Below are 24,723 nucleotides of genomic sequence, written 5' to 3' on the forward strand. Positions count from 1 at the left end.
CCGACAATCTTCGGATATATCGTGTTAATTTCGGAAGATTGACGGAAATTTCTTCGACATGTTGCGTTTGGTTCGGATCTCTCTTCGTTCTCTGGTAGATGGAAGTGACCGACACTGTTGTAAGTAATGACACATACATATACGTATTCACTGTAGTTTATCAAGAGTTAGCATATAATACAAATCACAACAGAAATATCGAGAAAACAAGTACATCCATGTACAGTATACATTTTATCCTTTATGAAAGAAGACGTTATAACATACGAGAACACGAACTTTTATAATATAATAGAAATGAAAAGTATCAACTAAACCTCATAAGTACATGTATAATAACATACCAGTTTACAGAGTTTACACATATATATCATGTGTACTTTTTTAACACGCCATTTTTTACTCTGGAGACATTAATGAGCCAAATTCAGTAAATGAAGTGTCTTTAAGTAAAGACATTACTATTTCTTACGTATTTTACTTGTAAGACATTGTTCAAGACATTACTAAACAAGAATTGATGTTGATTAGATATATTGTGTACATATGTTTTGGAAATCGACATATTTATGAAGTAGAAAAAACCAAGTACCATTATTTATTCCATAACTATGAAATAATAAAATAATAAATCTTGTTTCGGATATCGAGCACTGACCATACCAGACACTGATACCAGACACTGACCACACCAGACACTGATACCAGACACTGACATTACATACTGACCACACTAGACAGTGACCATATCGGGCACTGACCATACCAGACACTGATACCAGACACTGACATTACATACTGACCACACTAGACAGTGACCATATCGGGCACTGACCATACCGTACACTCACCATACCGAACACCATTTAAGTATGCACCCGTGTATATAACTATATACAGACTAGACAGAATGGACTGTACATACTGTAGAACTACAGGAAACAAATCATGATATAATACTGGAAATACATATTACAGTTTTATGATAATCTTACTCAGAATGATATGCACAAGTGTAGGGACGGACGAACGGACGGACGGATAATACATCAAATAAATGCTGAAATGCCGTCACAGCATCCGTTATTTGTCGGTAATTATTATACATGTGGTAGTACACGTATATCGGCATATCAGAGTGATTGTATCTTACCTGATTTATGTTTATTAACAATGTATATAAAAGTTAATATATATTGATGATATCCGACTAGATACCGAGTGATAAGTATGGAAATATCTATTAAGAATCACATTTTAATTTAAACTGTATAAATTACCATGAACGTATCCCTCTTTGAATATTTTATTCTCGGGAAGTTGGAATATAATTTAATTCTTAAAAAAATCTAAATGTAATTTTGAAATGAACATTTGGTAGAACAGTAACTGTATCTATCTACATTCCAACTGGAAATACGGTAAGTGTAGAAGTACGGTAAGTGTAGAAGTACAAATCCCAAACTTGAACCGTCCTCCCTATGATATGTTATCTATGATGTTTGAATGTCAATGGACAACATATTCCACCTGGCATAGTGATATTTTAGTTTCTGGCTATAAACAAAATAGTTTTAGACACACGCATTTCATTATCGCTTTGTAAAGCAAGTGCCCGTGATTGTTGAATTCTAATGCGAATGGCATAATAATCATTCTTTATGAAATTGGTGATTTAAAAAATAGGTAATCTTGTGCACGAAGTACAATAAGTATTAGATACAACTCTCAATGGTAAATATCAAAGACATGTGGATTATTATGTACATATTATATAACTTAACTACAACACATATATATGTATTAACAATGTGTGCGAATTAAAAAAATGCGTGCAGTTGTTCATTTTATGTAGTGTATCCTTCGAATACATCTATTACGCAAGGAAATGTACTTTGGATTTTAAATAGATGATTCAGACGAACATTTTAAAGGAAACAGACCGTGGCGACTAGTGACATCATTTCATTAAAGCGAGCTTGCTAGCAAAGAACAGAGACATCATGTCGGAACAGATTCCAACAAGTACTGTAATAAAGACGACGGAGATGCATACGGCCGGAGAACCTTTACGGGTAGTGAAGTCTGGATTCCCCACCCCCCGAGGCGACACCATATTGGAAAAAGTTCGTTATTCCCGCGAGAATCTTGAACGTTACAGGAAATTGCTGATGAGCGAACCTCGTGGCCATCTTGATATGTTTGGCGCCGTTTTGGTAGAACCAGACGATAAGGACGCCGACATGGCTACCATGTTTATACACAATGCTGGTTACAGTACAATGTGTGGACATGCGGTTATCTCCCTTGGACGGTACGCTGTAGATTCGGGGCTAGTCCAGAGCCCTTCCAGTCCAGAGACCCGCGTGGCCATCCAGTGTCCATGCGGATTGGTGGAGGCATTCGTGGAATATAAAGACGGAAAAACCGGAAACGTCCGATTTAACAGTGTTCCGTCGTTTGTCTTCGCAACAGGTAAAATAGCAAAAACCCACAGGGATCTGATAATTAGTTATAGTTGTATATAATTATAGATTCACCATCTAGTGCTCATAGATCATTTAAGACGAATCGGTAAAAATCATCTAGTGCTCATAGATCATTTAAGACGAATCGGTAAAAATCATGCTCTTCATATTGTACTATACACGTGAAGGTTAAAACACCGATTTAACGGCTAAAATCACATTTCTAGCAAGTCTTCACAAAAACGATTACAACCGTCGAAGATTATCCTTCATATCTATACTTAGTGCCATCCCGTTTCAACAAAAATAACACGCAAGTGTTCTCGATCAGGCAGTTGAAATCATCATGCCATTTTCTCTTCGGATGGCCCTGCAGGTAGGGCGTTAGATTTGTACCTGCTGCCCCTATTGCATGATCATAAAAGGCGACTTAATTTGGGATCTTATCTTTTCTCTTCCTACTAACTGACTTTATGTTTGCTAATGCCTCCCTTGGCACCGCCTCATTTTTGGCCTTGAATTGAGCGTTCACCCCTGTGAGGAAGCTCTGGGTTCTGTCCCTTGGCCGAGACAAACAGGGAGTGGGACGACTGGTTCGCTCGTTGTCAGTATAATGTGACCGGGTAGGGTGTATTGCTTGGTGTCTTCGGCGGTATGCTTCAGTGATAAAGCACTATAAAAAGGACAACAGTTCCACTATAGAAAAAGTCACAACACGAACATACCACAGTCTCCCAAAACACGTACCTCGCACTCCCCACATGCTACACACTACATACATGGGAGGCCGTCCTTACATGACCCTCGCTGTTAATAGGACGTTAAAATAATAAAACAAACAAACAAAAATTCTCTTCGGAGGTCTCTGGTGTAAATATCATATTGAAAACTCTTCTTTCTTATTCATCAGTACATTGTATGACAATCATGATATACGGTGATAAATAAAGAGCAACGAGATTTTGACGTCAACACAGTATTTCACGTATGTGTATGCATATCATATTTCTTGAGTTTTACTAGTAAAAGTCGGAGTAAATGCATTGCTACTGCAGGAGAACCGGGTAGTAAGTCAACGTATCAACCCGATGGTAGGTTCGACATTAGTCGAGACATTAGTCGATTAAGGCAAAAATGCATGACCAGTTTATATTTTTAACAATATAATATAATTTTAGACATGCATAACGAAATAGATTTATTTAAACTTAAAGATGCTCCACCGCCGACAGAGCATAAATGATATTCATCATTTGAACAATAATTGGTGTTTAATCGTGTATATATACATGTATGCCTAATTAACACAAAAAATAACATAAGATTATTTATTTCGCCTTTGGTGCAGGCGCAATCATTACTTCATTCCATATAGGATATAGTGCCACGGAATTTTTTCGGGATGCAATTAATTATTTTTCATATTTTTAACTTGGAGTAAAATTAGAAGCTCAAACTTTTCAATGGTGGTAATGATGTAAAGTTAGTAACTTTTATAACTGAAGAAAAATACTAAATCGTCTGCTCCTGTTTTTGATAGTGAAATAATACCATTTGTCAGCGGTGGAGCATCTTTAAAATCTGAAGCGGAACGCATACCTACATTCTAAAAGCATCGCTGTATAGCCTAGTAGGGAAAAACATTCGTGAACAAATCTTCATAATAGCTGGCACGCCTGTAAATGATCTCAGGCTTATCTTTTCAGATAAGCAAAAACCGTCAAAATACGTGTTATTTATGCGTACTCTTGTAAATGACAAAATGTATTGTGACATTCCACAGCCTATGACACAGAAGTATTATTAGAACTAGTACATCAACACAAATTACTGTCGACGTGGGATTTTATGCGAGGTGGGATTTTTTACGTCGAAAGCAAAACCATGTATCTGGTTTAAGATGAACGCAAATATGTTTAGATATCTTGATCAACGATTAGGTCAAGATGTTTTCTCCAGAAAAAACCCGCACGTGTATGTCATAACGCTCAAAATATGATGTCGAGCGCTCGAGATGATTTTGATAGAAAATACACTGTAACATTTTACAATTGATCACCGTTATAAAAAAAATAAAATCAAAGATCGAATGTTTCACAATCTTATCGAATGTTTCACAATCTTTGGCATTCAATCGCGTCTTTCCGTCCATCTCATCCAAATAGGTCTGCCTAGAACATTGTACGCATTTTGTAATTCCTGATGTACGCCAATATATCTTTTTTCCAGGTGTTGATGTTGATGTTCCGGGGTACGGCCACCTGACAGTAGATATTGCCTACGGTGGAGCATTCTACGCCTTTGTCACTGATAGTCAGTACAACTTCCGGTTACAAGATGTTGCTCCGGAAGTCGTCAAATACGCTGCAGCTGCCACAACAGGTTTTGGTTTAACCATTTGTCTTTCATATCATAAGTAGATCTAACATAAACCTGAAAACATGACCAAAGGAACTTTTTAAACTAAAAGATTTTTTACGAGTCGTTTCACTCTGAATGGCCAAAACAATAACTAATTTTAAATCAACAAACACCGTAATGAAATACAGTTATATGTCACTGAAATATTAAAAGAAATTTTGTTGTTTGAATTCATATATGCATCGATCCCTGTTTACCATCTTATTCAGTAATTTATCTGTTTTTAGACGTCCTAAGGAAGCAGCTGAAATTAAGCCATCCCTATAGTAACGATCTTGCCTTTCTATTCGGAACCATTGTAACGGACGGACAGGACGAACAGACAGACGTTCCGTCAACACACATCTGTATATTTGCGGAAAAGCAGGTATGCTATGATCATGGTTTTCTACTTCTGTGGGGACACAAGGGCGCAATACTTTACTACAATCAAATTGTCTACCTATATTTTCAAATCACAGCATTGAATTTTGTTTCCAACAACCCATGTTTTCCTGAATTCCTAAGAACTCGCCATTGATCCTTGGTATGCTTTACAGTTGGACAGATCCCCTTGTGGGTCCGGTACGACAGCCAGGATGGCGCTTCTTTACCACAAAGGTCACGTCCAACTTGGTCAGTCTAGGACCTTCAGGAGTCACATCAAGTCCGAATTCCGGGCCAAGGCTGTACAGGAAGTGACGTGTGGGCGATACAAAGCAATTCAGGTAGAGATTTCCGGAAGAGGCCACTACTGTGGAAATTCAGAATTTTCGTTAGAGGAGGAGGATGTCATAGGACGCGGATTTCTAATTGAATAGCTTTGTTTTCTTAGTCGGCGACTTTTGACGTAAGGCAACAAGTTTATTGCGATCAAACGATGATAAAATGTAAATCATTAAAGGGACATTTCACTCACGCTAATTCTTTTACATAACCAAGAAGCAAAATATGGCATAAATGTATTGTTCTATATTTCTTATGAAACATATAACATTAGATATTGACAAATTCCACGTCATTGTTTAGTATTTTAATTGATACCGTTGTAATTACAAATCGTTGATCAATACGATAAGCAGGTACAATGTGTGCGCTGTACCAATATCCGAGCCAAAGTCACGCACGTTAAACAAATGAACTACATAACCGCTGTGGAGGTGATATAATAATTTTTTAGGCAAGACAATTCACCTAATAAGGTAAACACACTTCTATCGGAACGATTTGAGCTGTTCTAGACAAAAGTAGCATTACTCTACGAGCAAGGGACTGGGTTCAGCATACAAGATATTCGACCACAATGTGTAATGGCGGACAGCGAGTGAGTTTGAACATTTCACACGCATTTCACCACCATGGGATTTTCTGACATATCACAGTAAAACCGACTGATCTAATTTCCATTAGAACTGGGGGTTTTCCGATATATATACAAATTTTAATGTTCTCGTAGAATTAATTGTCCCTTTAAGGAAACAAGAATGTTGATCCAAGGGTGAAACCTTCCGAATCTACCTGCCGCAAAAATAAGCATGAAGATTTTGGATAATCATTATTTAGCCTACTAATTTAGATAAACTACTCTTGGAAAATATTAGTTAAATGTTAATAGACTCCTTGAAGGGGTTATGATATAAATGATAAAACAGCTAAAGACCTGTTTCAGGTGGACAGCGATAATTTGAAGTTTCGGATTCGGTTTATATCGCTTCCTGGGGTTGATAACTCATAGTCCATTAAAAATACGAAAAATAGAGGCCTAACCTCCAAATAATTGCAACACGATTTGTTTTCTGCTTTTTGGGTTGGAGGATCTTAGTATTTTACCATGAAAAATGTCGCCAAAAATCATATGTTCGGAAAGTCGTTTTAATATATAGAAATTACACTTTTGACCACTTTTAAACTACAATATCTGCTATTTTTGCAATACTTGAAATATGAAATCAGGTATATAGTAAGATAAACTTTAGGTTAATAAAAATAAGTTGAAATGATACAATAATTTCAGTCAATCCAAGAAATAAAGAAGGATGAAAACGGCTCAAAACCTTTTGAATTTCTTACCCTGAACTATATCAGTTAATGTTTTATGCCTAAAAGAATTACATTTTCTTTGATATTAATGCATGATCGTTAATACATTAGCTAAGAAAAAACCTAAATATTAACATGTCAAATTGACTGATCGCGCCAATTTGAAGTGTTTTTATACTTAGTTTTTTGGCAAAACACCCATTTTGGTAGTTAATATTTCGTCAAAATATGTTATATCCTTTTTGTATATTTTGTACTTGTTATTTTTATCATTTGTTGTAAAAACGGTATAAATATGCACGTTCTTATTTAGTAGTAAAAACTTCCTATCACGTTAATTTGGCTGAATACCAAAATATGTCTAAGTCCATAAATCTGCAATACAAAAATCTTAATTTTTCGAATATGCTGTATTCGTTTGTCATAAAATTTTGCCAGTAAATAAATCAGAACTGTGATGATTTTCAGCTATAAAATTGAACTTGAACTTTTATTTTATTCCTTAATCTCATTGAAAATTATATGACACCCATCCAGTTCCATAATGGAAAAATGAAAAACTGACCTATGAAAATATTTGATCAAAAAGAAACTTCAATCTCACTTTATAAAGAGCACTCCATTATGGTGGTAATATCTGCGAAAGGATTTTGCAATCTGATTAGTCACAAAATAGATATTCACATTTTTGACATTTCAACTTAAGGACTTAGCCAATTAGAGACGCTTAGTCAAATTGGCACTAAATGATAATTTAATCGACCTCACGTCTTTTATATTTGGAGATATCTTGATATAGTAGTCTCTTTAAGGTGAGTATAGCCTTCATAGAATCTTAATTAATAACTATCTAAACATTTGAGACGGTACTTATTGAATAATTCTTGAATGAAAAAGACATATTATTCAATTTGGACTTCAAAATGTCTTGGAAAAGGCCAAAAGACCAATTTTGAGCAACCATGTTATCTCAGGTAGTGAATGTAAAATGATTTACTTTTGAAGCCTTTAATCAACAAGTTTTATTTAAAAAAAAATCCCACCAAAATGAGTTTCAATGGTATTGTTGATAATAACAATTTTTTTATCTTAACAATCCAACAAAAGCATATTTGGCTGTTGCAAGGACATAATTATGCAATTTTCATGCTGTCATACTTTTTCCCTGTGTTGATTTCAACTTATGTTTTTGGCAATATGTGCTGTCCTTTATTCTTGCCATACATTAATTTTCTAGTATCTCATGATAACCACGTAAGTTTATATTTGGCTTCAAAGTTGGCAAATTATGCAAATATCCCTATTTTTCTAATTTTTTGGGGGGTAACCCTGCTGGTCCAATACATAGCCGCAATAAATATCGCTCACTAGAGAGAACCTTCTCTTAACATCGACTTTTAAAACTACAATATCTGCTATTTTTGCAATACTTGAAATATGAAATCAGGTATATAGTAAGATAAACTTTAGGTTAATAAAAATAAGTTGAAATGATACAATAATTTCAGTCAATCCAAGAAATAAAGAAGGATGAAAACGGCTCAAAACCTTTTGAATTTCTTACCCTGAACTATATCAGTTAATGTTTTATGCCTAAAAGAATTACATTTTCTTTGATATTAATGCATGATCGTTAATACATTAGCTAGAAAAAACCTAAATATTAACATGTCAAATTGACTGATCGCGCCAATTTGAAGTGTTTTTATACTTAGTTTTTTGGCAAAACACCCATTTTGGTAGTTAATATTTCGTCAAAATATGTTATATCCTTTTTGTATATTTTGTACTTGTTATTTTTATCATTTGTTGTAAAAACGGTATAAATATGCACGTTCTTATTTAGTAGTAAAAACTTCCTATCACGTTAATTTGGCTGAATACCAAAATATGTCTAAGTCCATAAATCTGCAATACAAAAATCTTAATTTTTCGAATATGCTGTATTCGTTTGTCATAAAATTTTGCCAGTAAATAAATCAGAACTGTGATGATTTTCAGCTATAAAATTGAACTTGAACTTTTATTTTATTCCTTAATCTCATTGAAAATTATATGACACCCATCAAGTTCCATAATGGAAAAATGAAAAACTGACCTATGAAAATATTTGATCAAAAAGAAACTTCAATCTCACTTTATAAAGAGCACTCCATTATGGTGGTAATATCTGCGAAAGGATTTTGCAATCTGATTAGTCACAAAATAGATATTCACATTTTTGACATTTCAACTTAAGGACTTAGCCAATTAGAGACGCTTAGTCAAATTGGCACTAAATGATAATTTAATCGACCTCACGTCTTTTATATTTGGAGATATCTTGATATAGTAGTCTCTTTAAGGTGAGTATAGCCTTCATAGAATCTTAATTAATAACTATCTAAACATTTGAGACGGTACTTATTGAATAATTCTTGAATGAAAAAGACATATTATTCAATTTGGACTTCAAAATGTTCTTGGAAAAGGCCAAAAGACCAATTTTGAGCAACCATGTTATCTCAGGTAGTGAATGTAAAATGATTTACTTTTGAAGCCTTTAATCAACAAGTTTTATTTAAAAAAAAATCCCACCAAAATGAGTTTCAATGGTATTGTTGATAATAACAATTTTTTTATCTTAACAATCCAACAAAAGCATATTTGGCTGTTGCAAGGACATAATTATGCAATTTTCATGCTGTCATACTTTTTCCCTGTGTTGATTTCAACTTATGTTTTTGGCAATATGTGCTGTCCTTATTCTTGCCATACATTAATTTTCTAGTATCTCATGATAACCACGTAAGTTTATATTTGGCTTCAAAGTTGGCAAATTATGCAAATATCCCTATTTTTCTAATTTTTTGGGGTCAAGAAAAACACTTTCCCAAATTCTTATTTGTTGCGACTTTTTTTCTTGTATAAAACAAAGTCAGATCTGTATGAAAGAAAAAAATTATATTGCAATTATTTTGGGGTAACACCCTGTCTTTACTGGACTATCACCGTATCCACCTGGATATAGGTCGATAATTGTACAATATTTACCAATTACATGTATATGCTCGTATTACCTTTCATCAAAGTCTATGCTGATGTGAAATATTACCACACTACACTTGTTGATTAGCTATCATCTTGAAATCTATTACAAAGCGCTGGCATTCTACAACCAGGTTCAAATGGCGCTAAGTCTGCCATTGACCAATGTTGCGGTTGTTGTTTGATGTCGGAGTTATCTCTCTTTGAACATTTCATGTATGGCTTTTCAAATATTTTGATTTGTATGCATGTTTGTTGTGTTATTGTTGCTATTTTACCTTTGAATAATTGCACGTTTTCATCAAATCCCATGAAAGAGTTTGATCTTTGTACACGTTTCAAAAAATATAGCAATAAGGCATAACAATGCTTAGTCCGCTAAACCTGCCTATATTATTAGGCTTTTAAAAAAATTGTTTGCCTAATATCATGATATACGGACTCGCTGGTTGGCCCGAAAGCCCCAACCTATCTATAAAGGCAACCTGTCTATAGTGACCGTTTTTCTGTCTCCCCTTCAGTGGTCGTTATAGACAGGTTTGACTGGTTTTAGCTCGGTTCCCGACCGGGCACCAGACATGGCCGGGGCTCCCAAGCAGCATACATTTTAGGGAAGCTTAGAGTTTTCACCTCCTGTGTCCCGTAGATTTCCATAACCGTCCACATATCCTTCACGCATCGTTTAAGTATAGTCCGATATCCGGTCGGGAATCGAGTGGCAATCACACCGCCCGAGATTCGGTCGGGCCTGGTACAACTATCGTTCATTATCCGTAAGATGTTCGTACGATGTCCGGTGAATAGGCCGGTTATCGCCTGGACATCTTATGATGATCGGCCGATTAGTATGAGATGCTCGGTCGGTATTCACTGCTTCGTTGCCTGTCCCCCCAACAAATATCTTTGGAAACAGGCGCCGTACGATTACCCGCACGGCCTCCTTTATCTGTAAATGATGTGCGACACATTTTACCGGTATTGTCCGGATGTAGGGAAAATGGCCAAAACCAGCGGTGTACTCAAGGTTACCTCCTATGCCCGGATATCGACCGATCACTGTGACCCAAGCATAATGCTTTGGTCACAACCCCTTCCGATGAGGCTTAGGATGTACTCCTGGCATGATTTTTATCTATTTTCATCTGGTCCCCGGCCGGACACCCGACATGACCACCGGTGGCCGGGGCTCTCAGGCAGCATCGGGGAGGTACCCGAAGAGTTTTTAACTCGAAGTTAAAATCTCTCCAGTGTCCCTTTGATTTAACCTCGCACATCGTTTGAGTATCGTCCGATATTCGGCCGGGAATCGATCTGTAATCACACCACCCGACATTTGACCGATTATCGCCCAGACATATGATAATCGGCCGGTTAGCATTTGATGTTCGGTCGGTATTCACTGCCTCGCCAGCCCCGAAAAAAATCTTTTTGGAAACAGACACGGCTTTTTATGTACCAAAGGCACTATAGATGTAAACATGTAGACAAACACGTTGTGTTAGTGTTATTTTGGACTGAAGAAGGCCCTATAGTGGCTAAATATATATTCCATAGAAATGATTTTGATTTTTTTTCTTTTATTTCCGATTATTAATTTTACTAGCTTTATACCGGTTTTTCCTCATTATTCTTTTTATGTAAATGATGTGTGACAAATATTTTGACCGGTGTCGGACAAATGTCCAAAACCAGCGGTGTACTCCTGATCACCCCCTATCCTAGAATATCGGCCGATCATCGCGATCAAAGTATTAATAAATGTCTTGGTTACAAAATTAGAGAGCTTTGAGAGGGCCTAGTCCAGCCCTGTTTTCAGTAGGTCGGAGACTATCCAGTCATAATAAAAATGACTAGAATGAAAGCATTTTCCCAATATACCAATACAACGTTCCCATTCCCAAATCAATAGAAAACAACGTGTATAAGTTTCTTCAACCCTTTATTGAAATGACAACCAAATTCAAATCAATTTCCACAATCAAGTCATAAGAAACACCACAATATCTAACGTGGAAAATAAACAGTTGTGGAATGGGAATACCAAAAGGTTTCATGTTACTCTCTAGAGTGTAGTCGTGTTCAAAATAGTCCAAACCATGCTAAACATAAAAGTGAGAAGAAAGCATCAATGAGGTAACATCTGGAACTTATGTATAAATATCATAGCAATGGCACCAGCGAAAGCCGAAAATTAGCAGTATAGAAAATATTCAGTAGCAGATTGATTTAGGTTTACATTGGCCATGTCTGTAAATCCCTAATACTTTAATTTGCTCATATACCATGAGTTATCTTTTGTATTCATCATAATGAGCTTTTATTTGCTCATGAAAAGATGGACTTACCAAGTTAAGGGTATGGTCCCATTTTGACACATTTACAAGTCAATATTTGTCTCTTGTATAACACCACTTTCATACCTAATTGAATGGGCAATATCATTTATATTTCATTTCTAAAATATTAGAAGTAATAAAATCCCATCATCAGTAAAAGATTCTTTCCATGAGCAAATAACTTTTTCATAAAAAAAAATGGTTAGAACACTGACCAACTAGTCATCATTGTAATTTCAGTTAATAGTTAAAATAACAAACAAACTGTGTAAAAGAAAACTGGCAAGACACACAATGAAATCTAAATGATACTGCCCAAAACAATTAGGTGATTGAACCTTGTTCAATAAAGTGATCAAAGTAATATTACATGGGATTGTCTGTTTTATTCTGGGTGCTGCCCTGACAAGTGGATTTCTGAGACGGTGCTATGTTACTATAGCACTAAAGTATATAATGTCAGGACATCAGGCACCCTGTATATAGATCATGTTCAGTATAGTTTTAATGTGGTCATGATTAACTTCTGGTCGAAGTTATGGACCTGAATACACTATAATATAGACTTGTTATTGAACATGAAAAAATCTGCAGAGAATATTGAACATTTACTGGTGAATCAGTACTAATAAATTTAGCACAATAAAATAGTACGTGGTAAAATAAAGTATGCTGAAAATATGTCAAATTATTATTATAAACCATTGTTTGAATTGTGTAAAATATAAAATTGAAGACTTCACCAATCCTTGCAAAGTATGATAATAGATTTGAATATTCACTGGATGTCAAATCATAAAACTGCTTGTATGTGAATAGAGCAGTAAAATTCAGCATACATTAGAATACCAGTTCTGGTAGAAGCCCCGACAGAAAGTCACCTTAAAAACAGAACGCTGGGAATGCAACTATGGGGCTTTGAAAAACGTGCCTAAACTTATCTAGAAACATGTCGTACCAACACAAATAGAATTCTAAATAGAGTATTTACAGTTATAAGTAATCTCTTTTAAACAAGTATTACAATCTGCATAGCTAAAGGACTGCTAAGAGGCCTACCTTAACCTTCAAACATTCTCAATATGTACTGTGTAAATGATTAAAATTATGGACAATTTGTTTAATTAAAATCATTAACGGGGGAATAGGGGGACAATAATCATAATTCATCACAATTGATACAAAGGAGAAAATCATATGGACTTTATATACACAGATGTTTGATGGATTAAGGAAGACTATATACAAAGATGTTTGATGGAAAAGGAATGTAACAACCATTGGTTAGTAAGGTTGGGTAATACACAGTCGCATGATTCAGGATAAAAAGTCAAGATAGGTCCCCTACTGACCAACATGTTTATGCCTAAAAGATCCTTCACTGTGACATATATATTCATAAGGTGACATATACTCAGAAAATGTCATTAACTTGCATGTTGTATTTGGTTTAGTTTTTACAGAGTCCATATAAAACAGACTTCAGTAAAATTCCAAACATAATATTGGACAAAAAATTTGATTCAATTTATCTCGAATACAATGCGTAATTGAAGTTTACCTAAATGTATATTACATTAAATGCTAAGCAATAGCTGTAATAAATAATCACATTATGAGTACATGATTAACATTTTAATTAGTTATCCTAGTTCAGAATTACACTACAAAAAGTTCTATAATTAAATAGTTTAGAGCAAGATGATCTATGCGTATATATAGAATTTGCTAATTATTAGAAAGCTTATTTCTTAATCTAGGTTTTAATAAAAAGTTTCACAAAGAAGAAGTTAAAATCGAAGAAATTTTGTAAATATTAGCTAAATTTTGTGCTCATTTTGTTGATGATAATATCAACAAAAATTAACAGCAGACCCCGAACATTCAACGGAGATTGCTCCAACAAATTACTGACAAATTTTTAACAAGATTATGATAATATATATACATTTTAAAGCTCTCAATAACAATTTCATGTTGCAATTTCTGCAAAGTAAACATTAAATGTTGTACAACAATACTTAAAATCACCCGCCTTGGATGAGATTGCTGTATTATTGAAGGTAACGTCCCGTCCTGATAACAAACTACAGTGTGCTATAACTGATAACTACGGTAATCACACACTCATTAATTAAATAAGACACTAACACAGATTTATCAACAAACAATGTATAAATAAATTTTTCACTTATTTGCAATTTTCATGTCGTGAACAATAACATATTTCTTCACCAGAATATATAAAAAAAGAAAAGAAAAAACATGTTAAAATACACTCTAGGTCGTTAAGAAGCACGGAACAGTATAGTTCTCAGTGCTGCTCTAACAAATTCTTTTGCAAAACATCACGGACATTCTTTGTATACATGGACAGTAAGTCATATTTTTAATGAGTTTTCCTGTTTTTACTACAAATAAATTATTTCATCACCAACTCTAAAAACATTCCTTGTACACTATAAGCTATGACAGGATTTAGGAGCAATGAGTTATCACAAATCACCGTGTGTAACAGTTTAATCTGTTCACACAAGTGCAAAATGGAGCAGGGAGATCAAACTATATACAAAAAACAGTTTGTTTATATACATTAACACTAGAGATTCTATTGGCTCCTGAGACACAAATAAACCTTTGTTGACTTTTGTTTCCTCAATAGAATCAACAATGACCTCTTATCACCTCAACAAAAACACACACTGAAAACCTAAGTCATGTAAAATGGCGAAACATAAAATGCTTGTGAAATATGGGGTAACCTATGACCTCAATGCTAGAGACAGATGTGTTAAGATGAGGACTTTGATTATACACTGATATATAAATGAATATTTGATTTCTTACTCCTTGAAATGCATTAATAGTAAATACATTGTTGTAATTCAGATTTTCATCTCAATCTTTTTGAAGTATCTAATATTATTCTGATGTTTTGTGTTGTAATCACCTACTTTCTCATTTTTATTTCTAGCAAATGCTTGCTGTACAGATGGTTAGAATCATTTTAATGAACTGATATGGAAAACGTCAGTAAAATTGCTAATGAATAATGTAAGTAATTTGGTAAGTGGGTCAAATCAATGGGATATGATACCCAATCATTATACCTTACATATAGAATTATCTTTACATCTGCCCCTTTTTATATTCCTATTTTATCCACAAAGATCTTTTCAATGATATCATGGATAATTTTTTTATCAACATATTTTAAATATCGGTATTTGTAAAGGTAACCTGGCCATATGAAGCTTTGCTTCAGTTGATATATAAAATACTTGATTTAAAATTAAATAAATAAACAAAATCTTGCATTCATCTCTCAACAAACACTGGATGGAAATATTGAATTAGGATTCTGAGCAATTTGATCAATATCAACATCAATTGAGATGAAGCAATCTTCAAGTTATTTTTGAGACAAATCACTCAGCGTCAATTTATTGACACACAAGATGGACATTTGTTCAAATTTCATATCAAATTCCAACACAGAACCTAAATCCCCTGATTAATTTTTCATATAAATTTGTTGCTTCTTAGACAAGCAAATTAAATATAAATTAACTAAATCAAGATCTTTTATTGCTAGATATTTGTACAGCCAATTCTATTAGCAGCTAATTATAATTGTCTCTCAAAAAAGCATATTGGAATTCCATTCTATTTTCAGTAATTTATCAATTTCCTATAAATTACCAATGAAGACAAAAATTTGGAATTACATGAATCCTAAAAATTGAACACCAGTTGAATGTATGATATTTAAAATGAGTTAATACTGTTACATACCACCATTCTAATTACATCAACATATAGACACACTTGTTCTAAACCACTCATTCAAAAAGACGCTACACCTGCGTCATATCACACAAGTCACCACTGGCATGCTGTAGTACTGCCATCATCACCGTCTGCGATTCTCGTGCTGTTGTCCTTTTAGTGGTGTCCATACCTCATCACCGACACTACTTTCCATGTCCCTGGCATGACGTTCGTTCTCTTCAGCAATCTGAACTGAAAATCTGCATAACTTTGATGCATCACAGGCCCCAGTCCTCCACCAAGCCTTGGCCCTGTGGACTGGCACCTACCCAAGCTTAAAGACATTCAGCTGGTTGGTGTGTATTGTCATGTTTAGAAATACGTATTTAAAATCCAGGAATATAACAATAACTGACTAAGGAAGAAATAACAATGTAAATTAGCCACAATCCAAACAAGAACAGGGAGGTTAAGTATTTCTCACGGACAGGTCCTCCGAGTTCTCCACCAAACTTACGGCGAATCAAGATGATAATAACAGTGATGACAGCCTCAATACAGAACACTGTGACTGACATAGCCAGTGTACCCGGCACTACGTTGAAGGTGTTGCCATTTGATGTGTGGTAGATGGCTGCCATGGACCAGGCAAGACCAATACCGAGGAACACATTGACAGCATTACTTCCTGTCACGTTACCGATGGATGAGTCGGCATATTCATCGTTAATAGCTGCGACCTTACTAGCAAAGGTATCTGGAATAGAGACAAAGCACTGGTCACTATCATCACTGAAGAATTACACAACTATATATTGTAAAGCTCACCAAAAAGTAAGTTTAGGCGGCTGCATGAACTTGGTAAAAAATGGTAAATCTTGTATATAGAAAACAGCTGACAATTTGTATCTACTACATTGTATACATGCTAATGTTCTCTTGATATAGTGATGCTCAACCATATTCAAACATTTATCTTGGGCCTTTTAACTTTGATGATCAGTACATATATTTAATCTGACATTATAATTGTATTTTGTGATGCAATTAGGCACGGCAGTTCCATTTAGGTTGGACAATTGATAAGAGTTACCTCCCCTTGACCATATGTCCGTCTCCCCAATGTGCTTTCCCACAAAATAAACTATATACATGTATTAACTAGGCTACTGAAAGTGGACATATGTCTCAGTAATATTACCTGGAATACTGGTTCCAAGAGCAACAAAGGAGATAGCGGTGACAGCATCTTTAAGTCCAATAGTACAGCCGAAGCTGGAAGCCAGATCTCCAATAAGTCCAGTCAGTAAACCAATCATGATAATAGACACAGTGAAACAGGCCCAGCCACCAAAGTAATCTAAAATTCACAAATAAACCAAAGTTAGTCCTAAAGAATCTCACCTCTTAACCACTTCTATAATTATTTATATTATCAGTGAAAACTGTAATTTCATAATGAACTGTTCCAGCCTCTGAATCAGAATTGTCAAGATGCATGGGTCTTTAGGGGTGATTGAGTTTATTTCAACAAATTTTATTATACATGTATAAAAACACATATAAATGAATGAAATTACAGGCTAGGCATGTATCGAACCTCTTCATGGTGAATAAGTTAAGTAAAAGCAACATGACCAAACTTCATTGTATATCAATTTCAACCACCAACCATAAAGCAATTACATTTTGTCTGATGAAGTACAATGTACATCATGTTACAAAAATATGTGTATAGCAGTTGATATCAATATGATCTAGACCTTGAAGCAGTCATTTTTTTCTGTAAGCTGATTCACTACCAGTACATATTTATGTATATATATGAAATATGAGTCTGATCCCTGTTATGTAATATTATATCTAATACATGGGTCTTCATCTAGCAGAATTGCAGGAACATAACTTTCAGGTCTGAATTTGAGCCATTGTTCCATTCAATATGAAATAAGACTTTGACAATAGAAGAACATCTCCCATTGTTTCTCACCTGTTGGTGGTACAAAAGCAAAGAGAAGTTTCCAGAACAGAGTGAGGAAGTGCATAACATAATCCATACATGACGGCAATTTCTCCTCGGCTTCTTCATCATCATCCTCACCTGTACACAGACAAAGTCAGAATATCATACACCTCACCTGTACACAGACAAAGTCAGAATATCATACAGACTTCTAAGTCTCCAAGGTTAAAGAATGTAGCAACCAATTTAGTGCCAACATCCTTGTTTGTTAAAATGTATAACCTTGACCTATAGTCAAATATAAATCCAGTGCCTTTTTTATAGTCAAATATAAATCCAGTGCCTTTTTATAGTCAAATATAAATCCAGTGCCTTTTTTTATAGTCAAATATAAATCCAGTGCCTTTTTTAAAGTCAAATATAAATCCAGTGCCTTTTTTATGGTAAAATATAAATCCAGTGCCTTTTTTATAGTCAAATATAAATCCAGTGCCTTTTTTATAGTCAAATATAAATCCAGTGCCTTTTTTTATAGTCAAATATAAATCCAGTGCCTTTTTTAAAGTCAACTATAAATCCAGTGCCTTTTTTATGGTAAAATATAAATCCAGTGCCTTTTTTATAGTCAAATATAAATCCAGTGCCTTTTTTATGGTAAAATATAAATCCAGTGCCTTTTTTATAGTCAAATATAAATCCAGTGCCTTTTTTATAGTCAAATATAAATCCAGTGCCTTTTTAAAGTAATTAATTGAGAGACTTAATCAAAGTGCCAATTAAGGCCACTCATAGATGCTGTGAATGAAAGACTTTAACAAAGCAATAAAAGAATTGGTTTATCATTTATATTAAATTTAGTTAACATGTTGTAGAGCATTGTATTTATATAATGTACAATGTTGAATTTTGGAGTTACACAAAAGATATTTATTATTTTATTATAATTAAACTTGATTCAACCACCATAAGCTAAATAGGGTTTTTTTTCCTGAAATGATTGAAATATATTTTATATATTAAAATTTCTTATTTCTGAAATAAGCAGATTTATTAAACCAATAAATCTGGTAAAAATCTGAGTGCCATTTTCGTTTAATACATGTAAGTAATTAATCAATTCTATATACACATATTAATTACTGAAATTATCAATTTCATCAATGTCTCTATAAAAGAAAAGAAAATAAGTTAATTAATATCCATTTAGTATCAACAGAAATATTGTGATTTCCAGATTATGTAGTGATTTCCTTGTTAGAAAGACTAACATGGGTGCTTGCATGTGACTTATAAATCATGGCTAGATTCTTTTGTCAAATAAACAGTCATCATTTGGTTACCTATTACAACAATCCTTTGATGTTATGAAACATTGTTGCAAATATGTTGTGTATGTTGGTATAAACACAGCTTGAACAATTCTAACACCAAGTGCTATACAATGCACTTTCACTACGGTAATATATATATATGTAGATATGAATGTTAGGCCTAAAAGTAGTGACGTTTAAAAGGAGGCACCTCGAGCTTTCACATCTCTAGATGGAAGAGAGAATAGTAATTTCATTCATCAGATATAGCAGTGTTACGGCCGTACATGTTTTCAGAAAAAAAGAAAGATGGAATTAATGTTGACTAGAGATTGACACCTCATATATAATTTCTATATGTATTTGTTTGATTTGATCTTAGATTATAATTAAAAGGTAGCTATAAATAATAAATTCCTGCAATGAAAGGCCTAATAGCAATATGACGTTTAAAGGGAGGCAACTCAAGCTTTCACATCTCTAGATGGAAGAGAGCATAGTAATTTCATCAGATATAGTTCGCAATGTCAACCAAATAAAAGACTTTTGCAAACACATCTAAATCTTTTTTTTTTGTATAAATAATTAAAACAAATATAATTAATCATCATTTATAGCATCAATTTTGTACCATTCAACTAGATAGATAAACTAAGAAAATCTACTGAAGAGGAATAAATTAAGAAGGCGTTGTATGTGATTTTCGGGAATACACAACATCTGAACCAAGATCAAAAGTAAACATTGGAAAACATCACTGATTGCATAATTGTAAACATTGATTATCGTTGTGACAATTATTGTACATATGTGTTTTATTATATTATACCTTCAATTAGGGTGTGAAAGTAACAAAACAGCATTTAATTTTCATCATGGATTGTAATTATTGTTTTTTTTTATGTGCTCAGGCTTGCTTAGCGTACCTATGATTGCTGTTTCACAGCATCAAAAAGCATCATTATAATTGGTCAAATAATTGAATAGGATGAAGAGTTTAATTTGGTTCTTTATCAAATCAGATATAGTGGGTATCTATTTGAGGCTATGTGTCACACATGACTCTTTTAACACTAGAGATATATACTTACCAGCACTGACTGTGATAGCCTCAACAAACTGCTCCCTCCAGGAGGAAGTTCCGACAACCAGGGAAACATTAGCCTTCTTCAACAGCTTATCGACCACATTCTGTAAAGGAAAACAACAAAAGTGAAAGGAATCCTGGTGTTGCAAGACAATAAATCCTTCTTTTTTTCATAAATAAAGAAACAAGAAAAATGTGTTTTGTTTGGTGTTTGTATTGGCTTTTGTTTTGCTTAATATGTATTAACATCATTCATGACCATAACAGTTTTTGACAATAAAAGATATACTCCCCTGTATGAACTGATGTTCGATGTGTGTTATGGAATACTGTATTATAAATATAATGTGTCTTCTTGTGATAGCTGTAACTCTCTCTCCTTGTTTTATAGTGTAATATCACTGGAACCTACTACTGAAGATACAAGTACATGTGGTACATTCAGTCTGATGCTATCACACTTATAATGGAACTATAACGTAGTTATATGCAATGTGTCTTCTTGTGATAGCTGTAACTCTCTCTCTCCTTGTTTTATAGTGTAATCTCTCTGAAGACACAGAATACCGACATTCTGCCTGATGATATCACACTAACAATGGAACAACATCCCATTCCTCAAAATAAAGAAAGCTTATCATAAACTATAAACAAAATGTCTTGGCCGGGGAAATAGATGCTAAAGCCTAGCTTCTTCAGAAGAGCAGTTAATTTTTGTACAACCCACACTAGTACAATTGTAAATTAGCTACAAAATAAGAAATCCATCTTGATCAAGGAACGATACTACTATAGATTGGGGAGCACAACGTCTTAACAAACTGACATCACATTAAGATGTCTCAAATTATTAATGTACAAAAGGCAATTTCCTTTGTCCATTTCCTTCTCTCCTTTCATTTTTTTTTTGTTATATGGGCATTGTAGATAAATCAATATCATGGAAAATTTTTGTATACTGAATGTATAGATTGAAGGTTTTTTAATTTCAACATTTTATATTTGCAATTTAATCAAGGGACTATTGATTTACTGCCACTCTCAATGTGTCAGATATATTCTTACAAGCTCAAATGTATGATGTGAAAAAATTTAATTGTTCTGTTGTGTTATTTTTCTGTAACAACATTTGTGTTGTCGTCAGTTTGTTCTAAAGCCATACAACTTCACCATAAACACAGATAAAGTTGCTCTAGGGTGTATTGGTTCTTTTACTTGCAGGAATTTATTCTGTAATGCATCAACTGGTATTTCATTAGGATTGGTGTAACTGACATTTAAGGGAAATTTTAGCAGAAGAGGTTGGCTGTGATGTGTCGTGTTTCCAACAGAAATCAGGGTTACTTCATGATATCTGCACATACTTGGTAGTCCTACCCGGCCACAGATTTTCCAAGGATTTCTAGGGTTTTCCAAGGTTTTACACCTTGGAAAACCATGAAAAAAAACCTTGGAATTAGAAGCTCGGAGTATTGAGACAATCTTTTCCGTGTTTTTCCCCACTGAAACCTTGGAAAAAGCTCAGAATTTTTGTTCAACAATATCCTTGTAGAAGCCCAGCAGACTGATCCGAGGATTTACAAGGTTAAAATTCTCGGAAATCCTCGGCAAAGCATGGATATCCTCGTAGAAATTTTGGTAGTTAAAACATTGTAGAAAGCACGGAGAACCGTGGAGAAGCCTGGAACACCTTAGAAAAGCACGGAAATACTTGGTAGTAATAAGATGCCTGATTCCATTGGAGCTATAGTAAAAAAGGTTCAGTTTAAGATCAATACAACCTTGCAAACTGCTCTTGTTTTGTAAACATATATAATCAATCCTCTATTTGATCAGTTATTGGCTGTCCATCTCAGTTTGTAATGGTAAAATTGATTACATTGGTGCTATGTATATGACAGGTTTTTCATTATGTATTTACTTCTGTCACTACTCCCTGTACTACTATACCCATGGTATTTTGATTATACAAAATGCTAGGGGGAAGGGGAGAAATAGAAGTCTAAAACCCAGTCTGCTGAAGCTTTTTAACACAGAAATCATCAGATGGCTGCAGTAAAACTCCTTACTCCTGAGTCAATATTTCACCAGGGTCTTAGGACAATAGACCATAACTATAATAGATTACTGTTGACATTAAAAACTCTACACAGATTTCATATTTGTAGAATTTAGATAAACATATTGACTCTTCATTTGTTGAGATAAATGTCCACCTGACATACATCTCTAAATACGTGTATGCAATCATCATACGGTAAACACTATGTATGCCTAACACAGGGAATTATTTACTAAATGTCAAGCTCCTCAAACAATGCCCAAACTATGTCACTCAATGGCGGATCTATCAGAGCCACTATGACCAATCCATACAGCTTCATTCTCATCTGTCTTTGATGTTTTATAGACATTAACACATACTCATGACCATAAACTCACCAAACAACAGAATATTGAACCAGGTATATTGTATTGGAGATTTCCATGGAAGCTTCATTCAATATTTTAGGCGCCTGCAATGTAGCTCAGCTGGGTTGGCCTACATATTTACACTGGACACAAGTCTCAAGGTCGATTTCTAAATTATCAATGGAATTGAGCTTTGTAATAGCTTCTTTGAGAAGTTTAAATCTATGGGGAGAGATAATCCATTATTAAAGTTAAGCTGATTCAGATGAGGTCTGTATGGTGGCCAGTCTACTCATAACCTTAGATGAAGATTTCATGTATCCATTTGTCATTTGAAATGTTTCTTTTTCTTTAAGAATTTTTTATCTTTAAAATTATGTGCCGATGCTTAATTAATTTCATGATAAAGCCCAATTTAATATTGCATGCATATCAAAGAGTCATTCACATCTGAATTGTCAGCTGAAGCTCAAGGCATCTAATTGCAGACGACAGGTACAAGGTATGGTGTTGGAATCAGAGTTAGTGTTTGAAATAGAATTATCTGTTGGTGACATTTACTGAGATACATTGGACCCAGTGTAACAGAGGTGACAAAGCATTTATAGGAATCAGGTGGTCTGTCCCCTTACCTTCACAGCCCATCATTGTCTGGCATTTGCTATTTTCTTAATTATGGTTTTTCTAAAGGTTCCACAAAGATAAAACACCAATAAAATGAAAATCATGAAAAAGTTTGACAAATTGTTTTTTAATATACAATAGTTGTTCTATACGTTTTGACCTCTTGCCCTTGGTTTTAAGGTGCATATGCCACTGGCTGCTGAGATTCCATCTATCACTCTACACTAAACAATATAGACTTGACTATAATTTTCTTTTCAACAAATTTTATTGCAAATAATATGCAAATGGATTTGGCAACAGGCAAAGCCTATATTAGCCATCTCCAAACAAATCCGGTATAGTACAATTATCAACAAAATATTAAAACATTTAACATTACATAATGAATAATATGATTATTACTGTATCTCCCCAACCTATCATAGTAGAAAAATCTAAAAAAAAAATCTTTTAGTTTCAGATACATAATTTTTCTTATATGCATTGCAATAAATATGTATTTTTTTCTTCATCACAATTGTCACATCCACTCAGTAAAGTTTTTGTGTTGAAATGCGAGTGGGGAATATTAGAATTATGTATTTTGGTTCTGAGTGATGATCTTTGTTCATTAAATAAAGGACATATGAAAAGATAGTGTTCGGCTGTTTCATCACCAAGGCCAAAAGAACAAATTGGAGAATCTCTCAAATGATCGCGAAATAGGTCAGAATTAAGATTGCTAGAGGAATTTCTGAGCTGGCACAGAGTAATATTCATAATTCGAGAACCTTATGTTATATCATGTTCCATTTTTTTACTATAATTCATGATCTTTGCATATTTTATTGGCAACACAAAAAAAAAATAATGAGACAAATGACCTATATCTTTGTATAAAACCCCTGAAGTAAGATGAATGGCTTGCAATCTTGTGCAGTTTAACAGTCATCAAAAGAAAAACGTACATGGTATTGTGCAAAATGTATATGGCCAGAGTAGAATTAATGTGTTTTCTTCAACACACATTAAAAAAAAAGAAAACTTATTAAAATTCATTAACTTCATCCATTTTTTTTAAATTTCTCTTTCTAATATTCAATAATATTTTACAACATATTACATTAGATGCAGTTTAAAACACATTTATACTGACCACACTTACAATAAATTTGTGGTTATTCAAAGTACTATTGATTCCCCAACAAGATTCAGATATGGTGTTTGTAAAATGAATAAAGAACTATGATTACAATCAAGTAATTTTGATGGTACCCAGAATTCAATATAACCCTGTTTTACT

The 24,723-nt window shown here is 34.0% G+C and overlaps 2 protein-coding genes across 5 annotated transcripts in view; one reads left to right on the top strand and one right to left on the bottom strand.

Annotated features, from left to right (window-relative positions):
• Positions 1 to 1,967: 1,967 nt before the first annotated feature.
• Positions 1,968 to 6,925, top strand: LOC138318114 (trans-L-3-hydroxyproline dehydratase-like). The gene is made up of 4 exons (XM_069260223.1): positions 1,968 to 2,475; positions 4,698 to 4,850; positions 5,117 to 5,256; positions 5,429 to 6,925. The coding sequence occupies exons 1-4, from the start codon at positions 2,004 to 2,006 to the stop codon at positions 5,687 to 5,689; spliced, it is 1,026 nt and encodes a 341-aa protein (XP_069116324.1). The 5' UTR covers positions 1,968 to 2,003; the 3' UTR covers positions 5,690 to 6,925.
• Positions 6,926 to 11,857: 4,932 nt separating this feature from the next.
• Positions 11,858 to 24,723, bottom strand: part of LOC138318115 (sodium/calcium exchanger 2-like) — a 69,889-nt gene continuing 57,023 nt past the window's right edge. For all 4 annotated transcript variants that reach the window (XM_069260226.1, XM_069260227.1, XM_069260224.1 and 1 more), the window contains 4 exons: positions 20,407 to 20,506; positions 18,033 to 18,143; positions 17,244 to 17,402; positions 11,858 to 16,799 (listed from right to left, as the gene is read on the bottom strand). In XM_069260226.1, the coding sequence (XP_069116327.1) occupies positions 16,429 to 16,799; positions 17,244 to 17,402; positions 18,033 to 18,143; positions 20,407 to 20,506 (741 nt within the window). In that variant the 3' untranslated portion in view covers positions 11,858 to 16,428. The remainder of the gene's footprint in view (positions 16,800 to 17,243; positions 17,403 to 18,032; positions 18,144 to 20,406; positions 20,507 to 24,723) is intronic.

The sequence above is a fragment of the Argopecten irradians genome, chromosome 3, assembly GCF_041381155.1.
Source record: "Argopecten irradians isolate NY chromosome 3, Ai_NY, whole genome shotgun sequence".
Classification (NCBI taxonomy): domain Eukaryota; kingdom Metazoa; phylum Mollusca; class Bivalvia; order Pectinida; family Pectinidae; genus Argopecten; species Argopecten irradians.

Excerpts from the sequence above, each read along its gene's own strand:
- LOC138318114 (XM_069260223.1), top strand. The coding sequence starts at position 2,004 with ATGTCGGAACAGATTCCAACAAGTACTGTAATAAAGACGACGGAGATG. Across the intron at positions 4,851-5,116 it reads CGCTGCAGCTGCCACAACAG|ACGTCCTAAGGAAGCAGCTG; the intron begins GTTTTGGTTTAA and ends ATCTGTTTTTAG. Across the intron at positions 5,257-5,428 it reads GTATATTTGCGGAAAAGCAG|TTGGACAGATCCCCTTGTGG; the intron begins GTATGCTATGAT and ends TATGCTTTACAG.